Source organism: Xenopus tropicalis, chromosome 7, assembly GCF_000004195.4.
Source record: "Xenopus tropicalis strain Nigerian chromosome 7, UCB_Xtro_10.0, whole genome shotgun sequence".
Classification (NCBI taxonomy): Eukaryota; Metazoa; Chordata; class Amphibia; order Anura; family Pipidae; genus Xenopus; species Xenopus tropicalis.
Window position 1 is genome coordinate 90,190,652 of NC_030683.2, and position 12,103 is coordinate 90,202,754.

Here is a 12,103-nt window from a genome sequence, read left to right on the forward strand (position 1 = left end):
CTCATTCTTGCATGTTTGCACTGCTGTGTTTCAGAGTGATAATTCAGTGAAATTCATTAATGTGGCAAAATGCTCAAAATGTGCCATGTACCACTGCTCAAAGTGTCCAACAAAAAAAATCAATTTGAGAAGTTAGGGCTATAATTTTACACCAAGTTTCACCAAGTTTTAAGTACAATCCCATGGAATGGTCTATGGAGATATAAATGCAGTTGCTCATCATGACCATTTTTACAGACCGTGCTAGAGGCATTTATCAGGAAATATATTCAATGGCCTTCGCCTTTAGGGCAAAATATGTCACTTACTTAATGAGAGGAACATAAATGTTTCATGTCTGTGTGTTCAGTGTATTTTCTCCCCACTTTTGTATCTCAGTAATAAAGGTGGAAGAATGGGATAGAAAACCCATACAAGGAAGATGAAAGCAAACAGAAAAACAAAAACAAGCTTTGCTCCACTCTATACACGCCTTTTATTTACTTAGTCTTTTTTATTTACATGATATACTCTGTTCTTCCATTTTTTTAACCCTTTTTCCCCCATACTGAAATAGGGTTAGAAGGAGGGCCCACTGACACCTGGGCCCACCGGGAGTTCTGGTATCTCAGTGGGCCGGTCCAACACTGTGCGTGGCACCATCTATAGAGAAGTAAAAGCAAGGTTTGACTGTGGTGTGAGAGGTCCACTGGGGCTGCTACCCTAAGAGCCCAACACCCCCTCAGTTCAGTATCTGTTCACCCACCGACAGCCCCTTCCCCCCATGCGTACCTTATACTTTGCTGGGAGGAGGGGAGCGGCAGGTGGGGATTTGGTCTGGGTCAGGGTACAGCAGGTGGGGATCAGGTTTTTAATTGGGGTCCCACTGGGCCAGTCCATCCCTGAGTGAAAGGAACATTTAGCCACAAGTAACTTTAATATATGGCATACCTATGTGAAACATGCATCTACATTTTAGCACAATCACTTGTGGCTGCTTTTAAAAAATGATCTATACACTAACAAATGCAGGAGGGACACAAAGGTGCATTGCTTTTTTAAAAAATTATGTAACCTCAGCTGAGTAGCAACACTGTTAAAGGGAAGTTTATGGGAATTACACAGGCAACTAATGTATTTTCCACATAGAATCCAAATGAGCTAAGAAAACCAAAAATTTGCTGACTCCCTGTTTAACCTTGTCCTCTTTCTGTCTATTCAGGAGTGGCTAAACCTCTCATTATCAATGAGAATGAAGGTCAGAGATCAGCTAGAAATCTAGTGGCATGATACTGAGGGGCAACATTATACATTCTTTTTCTGTAGATGGTACATTCTATTTCTGCTTCTCTCAAGTGTATTTCATAAAAATATCTCCAATGTACAAAGTCAAAGGACACTGTAATGTATCATTATTCAGCCCTGTTCCCCTCAGATTTATATAATAATTCCCATCAGAATCCTTTATGAAATAAATTAGAACCTGCTTTCTCATAGAACTGAAAGTCATTGTTTTTCATTAACAGGGTCATTTCCAGAACTATGTGATGCTGGGATCTGAATCTAGCTCATGGAAGTGAGGAAAGTATTTTTTAATTTCAGTTAATTTAAGTGTTACTCCACTCTCTGCATCTCAATATAGAGATGTACAAACCATCAATACAATATGTTTGATAGGTAGTTCAAGTGCAGAACAACTGTGAAGAACAGCAAGAAAAAATAAGGGTTATTTTGCATTGAACATACGAGCAGATAATGGTGAATGACTAAGTTTAACCTTGGGCCATGATACAAAGGAAATCTGTGCCAAATAGGTGACCTTAGGTGGCACTTCTTCGTACTCTGCTATAAAACATTAAGCTTGACTGAAGCATTACTTATATTTTTTATAAGGGCTTAATTGAATAAAAGTGAGCTTTATATTGTTTGAGCACTATTTTGTAATATTATACAAACATCTTGTGATTCTATTTAATGATATACAGTAATATAGTCATGTATAACATTTGGGGCTTTTGATACTGTATCAACAATGTTTTTTTCTGCTTTCTTGTGTATCAAATAAACACAGTTAGTACAAACAATAAGTGGCAACTGTTAAAAGATAAAGGAAATTACTGTTTTGTAAAGCTCAGTTTCCATCTAGAGATCGAACAAATCTATTTTTTGGGGGAATCTTTCACCACTTAATGGAACCCTAGTTTGCATATGCAAACTGGAGCAAGGAGGGGGTGAAAAAATCCACATGGGTATCATGTGGAAACCCCACCCCCCAAACTTCTTAATCATGTGATAAAGTTATGTGATTTGAAGGGTTCAGATTTGGTTCTACAAGGCACTTGGATTCAGCTGAATCCTGTTGAAAAAGGGCTGAATGCTGACCCAAATTCAGGATTCAGTGTATCCCTAGTACCAACCCAAATAGCAGGGAAATAGGTGTCCCTCTGCACAGGGTTTGTTTATATTGTAAATAAAAGCAAGCATTTACAGGTGATTTCCATTGAGCATTATGGGGATAGCACTGGTTCATTTCAAATAAGGTGATGCAGTGTTTTTTGGCACTGTAAGCAAAATGCCAGAGATATTCCCCATGTGCCATAGGCATAAAACTACAAACTGAGCCAGTAACTATTTTACAGAAGTTTTGAGGAGTAGAAGCAAATAAAAAATTATTAGAGATGAACTTTTTGAATATGTTTATGCAAAAATTAAAATTGAAGGTAAAATGAAACAAGATGAGTATCTTGCCTAATATTATTGGAGGGACCAGGATTTAATTGATTGATGTCATTTTGTAATGGCAGAGTCTTATTACTCAGCAGTGTTATGGAGCCCTCTTTTCTCCATTTAAGTACCATCCATCTAGCATAGAACTGATAATTACAGTGTTTGCTTCAGTCAATGTGACCCAGTCTGATACTAGCATTATGTTTTCAGAACAATCAGAGAAATGATAAGCACCCAATTACATCCAGTACTAATGGAGGAACATTCATTTGTCATGAACAAAAGAGCTGTCAGACTAAATGGCATCGTGTTGAATCTTACCTGTGCTCCATAGAATTCAAATCTTTTCCTCCTGTTATGCAAGCTGAAATATGTTTGGTTCATTTCTATTCATGGTACAATATGCAGCATTTTCACAAAAGTAAGCATATTATATAAAGCAAAAAAAAAGTAGAATTTTCTTTTTTTACTGTATTCCAGAGGCACTTTTCTGATAAAAACTCTAGTTTAAAGGAAGTTATTGAACTGGGCCCAACATCACTACCATAGATAACATAATTTAATTACAGAGGTAGTTGCTTTTAAATGAATAAAACTATTCCTCAAGCCACTGTTGTCCACTGAAGTTGTATGTGGCCAGTATTGGGCTGCTATTCTATTCCTTTTGTTTGAATTAGATGACGCAAGTAGTGATGAGCGAAAATTTGTGAAACGCATGTTGCACAATTTTTTTTGTCACTCATGTCTTTTTTGGATTCCTGCGTCTTTTTTTTGCCGCCCACACTTTTTTGATGCGACCATGCTCAAATGTCGTTGCGACCGCGCCCTGTTTTTGACGTGACCACACCCTTTTTTGACGTGGTTGTGCCCAATTTGACACGTGACAAAGAATTTTTGCGTTTAACGAATTTTCACTGAAGTTTCGCAAAACAATTTGCCAATGGCGAAATGCGAAAATGCTGCAAATCCATGCCTGTCGAAAAAATTTGCTCATCACTAGAGGCAAGTTGTTCTACAATGGATGGAAATGTTGTGGTTATTGAAGCTGTTCAATAAAGATACCTGTGTCCAGACATGCTCCCTACCCTTTTGTATATTTGTGCCAAGCCCAACATGGAGCTACCGCCACTCACCTTCTGCCACTACCGCTACCGTCCAACAGCAGATTGTGTCAATAGACGCAACAGACATGTGCCAAAAGAATCACACACTAATGGAGTTTTATTGCTAAGCGCTTGAAGTCATGCAATCCTTGCTCTTGAAAAGGTTAGCTGCAACTTGCATCCATATTTGCTATGTACATATATAGCAAAAGGAAAAATATACCCCCCCAAACAATGCAGGCCTCTATACAAATATATTGAATAAAACATGAGCAAATTTTTTCGGCAGGCCTGGATTCGCAGCGAATTTCCACGTTTTGCCATTGGCAAATTGTTTTGTGAAACTTCAGCCACGGAAAAATGCATCAAAAAAAGTTACGGTCGCATTAAATTGGACACGGTCGCGTCAAAAAAAAGACATGCGCGACGAAAAATTAGTGCGACAAACTTGTTTCCCAGATTTTTCACCACAAACAGATTCGCTGATCACTGCTCACAAGTAAAACCTTGCCAAATAAAACATTTTCAGAAAAATTATACTTTTGAAGTAATATGTGCCATTTGGTAATCCTAAATAAAAAAGTATTAAGGGTTGCCACCTAGGAATATACAATTCATGGAGCACACACGTTAGGTCACATGAGCCAATGAATAGACAGGTTTTGCCTTTTACTCTCACACTTCTTCCTGTTAGAGAGCTGCATTATTTCTGGTCATGCGATCCCTGAGGGCGCACACAGCCCATCACTAAATGGTGGGTCAAGAGAAAGGATGTAAAAAGGCAATATTTACTTATATATATATTCCAGTTTAGTAAGATTCTTCAATCTACTATCTGCTAATCCCCCTGCACATGGCTCCAAGGATGCTTGAATTATAGAAAAATACTTCATTATGGGTAAAAAAGAAATGTTTATTTGCATCCGAACTAGTACTTTACATCCAAACTGACACTTTGCTGTGCTAATGACCCTTTCTGCATTTAATACAGGGACTAGTCTGAGGCAAGCCGGATGGCAACAGGAACTCATATGCACAATATGTTTTGTGAATAAAAATATAATGGAAACAACATTCTTAGTCATTCCAGATTGTGCCTGTTGAGAATTTTCAAGCTTATTTCAGCAGAGGCAAGCAGACAGCAGTTCCTTATCGCAGATATAAATGCAGAAATGCACTAGAAGAAAAGTTCTGAAATTTCTGTGGCCAGTGTTCTGCTTAAGGAAAAATACATTGAAGCGAAACCATATTTCACATCTCCCCATCCATTTAACAGCGGCGCTTGTGCAGAGAATGAATCCAACCATACCGTAAGCATAACTTTTTAACATGAACTGAGAGTGAAGTGTTGACATTTATATTTTCCTGCTGTGCACCTTAAATATTTTATTAGTTACATTAAAAGTAACTTTCTGCAACTGGAAACAAATTAGGTTTTGTGTTTGTGAAAGTTTCAAAATACAAATAACTAAAATATGCATGATCTAGAGTCACTGTTAAACTATGACAGAAAGGCTACAGTTCTGCAGTATTGTTAATGGGAGAAAACTGTATCTGATAGTGCTCACCCTTATAGGGGTCCAGACCTAAAAAATTGAGAGAATCATTTTGTATTTTTACTATGGCTGCTTTTCTGTTTTGTGTTTGTTTTCATTTTTGTGTTTGTGTGTGCATTCTAATCTCATAAAGGAAAATGTAAAGCAGACATAATTGAGTCATTTAACCAGACCCAGAACAGTTTATGAAAGCGCATTGTAGCAACTTAATTGCCTGTGTGCTGAATGAACATTAGGCAGCATAAATATTCATAAAGTGCATAGTGATATCATTTATTATTATTATTAATACCATGGAGCTGATCACATTACTAAAATGTGAATTAACCATTTAGCTGTAAAGTGTTATCTGCCTAAATAAGGTGCTTTGAATATTAATTGTGTAATAGTTTGTGCTGGTCAGAGATATAGACACAAGCAATGGTGTCCCAAAATTACATTAAGATTACATTGACATACATGGTCCTATTTATTAATTTTAAATGAATTTGAGATGCCAGGTATAAGAAGAGACAGAATGAAGGAGGTCCTTGTCTTGTAAAACCTAGAGTCTAGGGATGCAGCTAGGAACAGAGAGCTTTGGGATTGCCAGAGATTTTACTTTGAGATAATTGTGCTTACATTTGGATGTGCATGATAGTTTAGGCTATTCAATCTCTTCTTATACTTCATGCTTATTTCTAAAAAATACAAGTGTTAGGCTTCCTTTGGCATCTGGTATGTGTATTTCTGCCACAGCTTGAGGCATGAAGGTTGAACATTCTTTTTAGCTCCAAACCATGTTCACCATCACCATCAGGAAACCACAGTAAATAAAAAGGCATGATACGTGCTATGGCTAAGTTTCTTACATAATATAAGATCCTTCATTAGTATTAGAGGCTGCCATCGTAGGATCCTTAGAGGCGTTAGCTAAACTACCCTATAGGGGCATTTCTCCATACTATCAAACAACACTTCCCATTAATACTGTGGTAGAGTCCTTTCAGAAAGCACTCAAAGTTGCTCAAAATAAACAACCTGTCTGGTCCAAATGGACACCTATATGGGGCAACAAATACCTTTTACACTTCCAAACTGTGCCTGAAATAGCTAGGTGGGCAGCCGCGGGAATAAAAACACTAGGAGACATCACCGTGGGTGGGGAATGTAAACAATTTAATGCACTTCGAGCTGAATTTCAGCTACCAACAAACATGTTATTTCAATACCTGCAACTAAAGCATGCTTTCCAGTCACAATTCCCTACAAGGCCGCTAACAATTACTGAAACTACATTGGAGAGGTATCTCCGTAGGCCAGATCTGGCTAAAGCATTGACATACATGTATATTGTAATAATGCAAACAAATACCCCCCAATATCATAAGGTTAAACAACAATGGTGTGAAAACATACCAGACCTGGAGGAAGAGATGTGGAAAGACGCTTTAGAACAGGTACCCCAAATAACCATCTCCAGCAGAGATAGATATATACAGATCAAGTTCTTGAATAGAGTGTACCTTACCCCACAAAGAGTGGCTAGAATATATCCTGGGGCCTCTGATCTATGCCCTAAATGTCCCAACGAGGTGGGGACCTTCTACCATCTCTTCTGGGAATGTCCAGTAATAAAGGGATTCTGGCGAGAGGTGCTCAGTTACGCTGAGTCAGCACTGGCACTCCCCAATATATTGTCACCCAGTCTATGCTTATTAGGTATACTGGACACCCTACAATTGGGACCTCCAGCCAAATTGTGCTACTTACAACTGCTATACTATGCCAAAAAGGCATTGTTACTACACTGGAAATCTACAGGACCACCCTCTCTGAACTTTTGGAAAAAGCTCATTAATGACTCCCTACCAAAACAGAAGCTAGTGTATCAAGCCCGCGGATGCCCGGACAAATTTGAGGCCATATGGGGGACATGGCTCCTGGCAGATGCACCACCTTAGCCGACCTGAAACACTCAGCAAAAAAGACACAAGGTCCCCATCTTGGCTTTGTGTAAATGTAAACCTTGGATATAGCACCCCTCCAGCTCACTCCCCCTTTTCTTCTTCTTCTTTTTCTGACTCTTCTTATCTCTTTTTTCTTTCTTATTTTCCTCAAAGGGAAATTTCCCTTATGTTGTTTAAAATTGAAAAATGCAAAATAAAAACTTTAAAAAAAAAAAAAATATAAGATCCTTGTACAACAAAAGAACTGAGAATAAGAACCAAGAGCATTTTGTTATGGTTATACTGTAGCATGAGCTATACTCTTTGTTTTATGTTAGCAGCAAATGTCAGCATACATACCATCTATTCCAAGTGCCCCTTGCTTTTTATTCTCCGGGCATGGTTCAAATTTATCAACAATATCCAAGCAGTATTCCTTTGTCACATTTATCATCTGTGGGATAAATAAAAGAAAGATATAAATCCCTGGCAGATAATCTGATTTCAAAAGCCTGCACCACAGTTCTTTATTGAATACAGCAATTTCAATATCCTAACCTAATGCTCGGAGGGCTTGTAATCACCCAATGGCATTCCTGTGTCTGTCACTCTGTGTCAAGTCCAGTAGCAAGCAGTAAGCATTAGCACTCAATGGAAGCTACTGATAATAGGCGATAAACTTACACAGGCTTTTTTGGCTTTTGGAGGTCCTATGGTTTGTCAGGCATTATGTCCATGGGGTACCTGTTTGAAGAGTTCTCAGGTGCTAAAGCCCAAAAGTGTCTTGTAATGGAGGATTAAAGGATTCAGATATCTAGCTGAGCTTGTAATGTAGGGAAGGCAAATTACCTGACCTCTCGGAGCTCAATTGAGAAATAAAGAAACTAAAAACTCAAACAGGCTAGACCGATCAGAGGATTTAAGAGATATTAAATAGGATAATATCCAGCCTCCCCACATGTGCTGTGTGGGTAGCAAAACTCAAAGCCGAGTTCAGCCGCTAGAAATAAATATTTCTGGTGGTGTTGAAACCCACTATTTGGTATTAGGATACATGTCTTGACTTACCCTTTCTTACACTGCTGACTCATGTTGTGTTCTAACTCATCTATAAAAATACTTACCAGCACCTTGAGGTCTAACAAGGAATAATAAAAGGGTTTTTAAAGTTGTCAACACTGGTAAATTTAACAATCAGTCCCTACCAAAAGTAATCAAACCTGCACCAAGTCTTTAATCTTACCCAACAACAGATGCCACACTGAAATGTTGTTCTTTGTGATTTTATCAAAATAATAAAATTTAAAGGTAATTATTTTTATTGAACATTGCTCTATAGTGCAAACATATTCTGTGGCACTTTACAGAGAGTATATACCATTCACACAAGTCCCTGCCCCAGGGGAGCTTACAAATTTAAGGTCCCCATTATATTCACTGTCATTATAGTTAATTTTTTTAGGAGCCAATTAACCTGCCTGTACATTTTCAGAGTGTGGGATAGAACCGATGTATCCAGAGGAATAGTTTAGTACAAATTAGCAAATTACAGAGGAATGCTGCTCGAGAAACTGTTTTAGTCTTTGTATAAAATAAAGTGTAAATAGCACTTGGGTGGTATCTTTTAGCTCACCCCAAATCCATTATTTTTTTCAGACTGCTCTCCTGTTTTGTGAAAAATTATTTTGGCCCCAACCTTCACTATATTGACAGTTGGATCCCTTTTCCGAACTCCAGTTATCCAGAAAGGTCGAAATTACAAGAAGGTCATCTCCCTTAAAGTCCATTTTAAGCAAATAATTCAAATTTGTTTGAGGGAATGATATAAGGAAACAACACTGTATTTATTCTGCACTGAAATGGCACAGTACTTATTCTACCAAGTGTTTTGGAATAGTATACATTGATTTGGCACTGTGTTTATCCTGCCGTATGCTCTAGTTTATATACATGGAATTGGTACTGCTTATATACTGTTAACCATTCAAGAGATAATTTCCATATCCTGTTGCTTGGCATTGTACTTATACTGCATTGCTGGGCATTAAGCATCAGATTGGCATTACATTTATTTTACTTGGATGAATGTGTATGCCATTTGAAAAACAATCGAGAATATTGATTTAATTCGCTTTATCCAACAACAACAAAAAAATTACCCTACAGCTGCAGAGAATTTTTTTTTTTCTTTTTTTAAACACTGCTCTGTTTCTGGGTTTATTGCTTTGATTAATGCAGTTTTCCATTAAGTGATCTCCCAGATCAGACACACAATCATTCAATGTGTCATCTTCCTTGGTTGCCTTATTCATGTTTCAGCAGAATTTCCCCAATAATGGGTTGCTGCTGTCTTCTTTCGAGCTCAACTCTGGAACATTATTTGTACACTTCTAATGTGGAATGTGCTTGACACCTGCGTAAGAAACTGCCAGGATTTAACTTTAATTTATTTACAGAGTTCAAATTGTAATTCCCCAAAAATATGTAATATATACTTCCCTTTAAACTGAGGGATATTGGCCTGAAACATAATATTTGTACTTAGATAGAGAACTGGCTAAAGAATAGATTACAGAGCATGGTGGTAAATGGACCATTTTCTAAGTGGACCAATGTTGATAGTGAAGTACTGCAGGGGTCAGTCCATGCAGGATGCTGCCAATTTGCAGAGCAATTTGACGAAACTGGAAATCGGGGCACAAAAAAACAAAAATAAGGTTCAATGTTGACAAGTGCAAAGTTATGCACTTTGGTAAAAATAATATAAATGCAAGTTATACACCAAGGGGCTGATTTACTAAGACACAAATTCCGACCGAATTGGAAAAATTCTGATTGGAAAACGAACATTTTGCGACTTTTTCGTATTTTTTTCGGCGCCTTTACGACTTTTCGGAAATTATCGCGACTTTTTCGTTACCAATACGATTTGCGCGAAAAAACGCGACTTTTTCGTAGCCATTCCGAAAGTTGCGATTTTTTCGTAGCGTTAAAACTTGCGCGAAAAGTTGCGCTTTTTTCGTAGCGTTAAAACTTAAAAGGTGCGATGTTTTGCGCAAGTTTTAACACTACGAAAAAATCGCAACTTTTTGCGCAAGTTTTAATGCTACGAAAAAATCGCAACTTTCTGAATGGCTACGAAAAACTCGCGTTTTTCCGCAAAAATCGTATTGGTAACGAAAAAGTCGCGATAATTTTCCGAAAAAATCGCAAAATACCGATTATTACGAAAAAAACGCAATCGGACGCATTCGGCCCGTTCGTGAGTAAGTAAATGGGCCCCTAAGTGGCAGTGTGTTGGGAGTATCCTTAATGGAGAAGGATCTGGGGGTTTTTGTAGATAACAAGTTGTCTAATGCCAGGCAGTGTCATTCTGTGGCTACTAAAGCAAATAAAGTGCTGTCTTGTATAAAAAAGGGCATTGACTCAAGGGATGAAAACATAATTCTGCCTCTTTATAGGTCCCTGGTAAGGCCTCACCTTGAGTATGCAGTGCAGTTTTGGGCTCCAGTCCTTAAGAAGGATATTAATGAGCTGGAGAGAGTGCAGAGACTGCAACTAAACTGGTAAAGGGGCTGGAAGATTTAAACTATGAGGGTAGACTGTCAAGGGACTAGAGGCCACCCCTTTAGATTAGAGGAACGGAACATTCATTTGAAGCAGCGTAGGTGGTTTTTCACGGTGAGGGCAGTGAGGTTGGGGAACGCCCTTCCTATTGATGCAGGGATGGCAGATTCTGTTAATGCCTTTAAGAAGGGATTGGGTGATTTAGATTAAGAATTCATTTATTTGAGCATAGATGAATTAATCAGCACTTCACAAAGGAAAAAATTTACAAAAGATCTGTATATTTAGTACTTAGTAAAAAATATACTGTAGAACTGTAAAATACAGTAATTGCTAATATGCCGTATACCTTAGAGGTCTGTGATAGCCACTTTTTTATTTAATATATCCATAATATATCCAGATTAGTCAAATGCAAAATGATTTATGGAAATTGGAAGCTTTGGGGTTTGAGAACTTTTAAAGTTAATGAAGACAAAATGCATGTTACATATTGAATGGTAAGTTACTGTAAAAGACAAGAGAATGATAAAGAATTCATTTCAGATGACAATAGCAAGATTGGGTAGGCTGTATAGGAAAAGGAGCAAGTTCTTGATATATATTTTCTTTAGATTAGGTTTGTAGAAAGCTAATAATACCAGAAAAGGATGGAATATTCAGTGAGATATCAGTCAGCAACCCCCTTGGAAGGGCCCATACAAAGGCCAATAAGTGGAGACTTGGCCTGGAGGGGAGTAAGCAGCTTTTTATCGGACTGTGTATGGCCAGCTTAAGATAGTCCATAGTCTAGATAGCATTCAACTATATAAAGACAATTATGAACGAAGGGAATCAATTTTGAGAAGCAGATGATGGATCCAAGAGACACAACATGAAGTCAGAATGAGGAAACTAAATAGGAACATAAGCAAATACTTAGACCCATGGTCAGGTCTAACTGAGAAAATAATGCATACTCGTATGGGATAAATATGAAATATCTGCCTATGAGTCTTAAAACCAGAGCTAAGGTTTAGTCAGAAGACTGGATGGACCGACTGGTTCTTTTCTATCATCAAATTCTCTGTTTCTGATTTTAGTTGTAGACAAAAATGAAAAGAGAAATAAAATCAAAGATGTGTAATATACAGAATATGATTTCTGCCACAATAAGATATGTCAACTTTAATAAAATAAAATGTGCTGATAGCGCTGACTGTAGCAAATTGCACAGAGAAAGCATGGAAAGGTAATTACGGAG

At 37.8% G+C, this 12,103-nt stretch overlaps 1 protein-coding gene across 5 annotated transcripts in view; it reads right to left on the reverse strand.

Moving 5' to 3' along the window:
- plch2 (phospholipase C eta 2) overlaps positions 1 to 12,103 on the reverse strand; it is a 365,570-nt gene that overhangs the window by 68,992 nt on the left and 284,475 nt on the right. For all 5 annotated transcript variants that reach the window (XM_031905491.1, XM_031905490.1, XM_031905492.1 and 2 more), the window contains one exon: positions 7,654 to 7,747. In XM_031905491.1, coding sequence (XP_031761351.1) covers positions 7,654 to 7,747 — 94 coding nt within the window. The remainder of the gene's footprint in view (positions 1 to 7,653; positions 7,748 to 12,103) is intronic.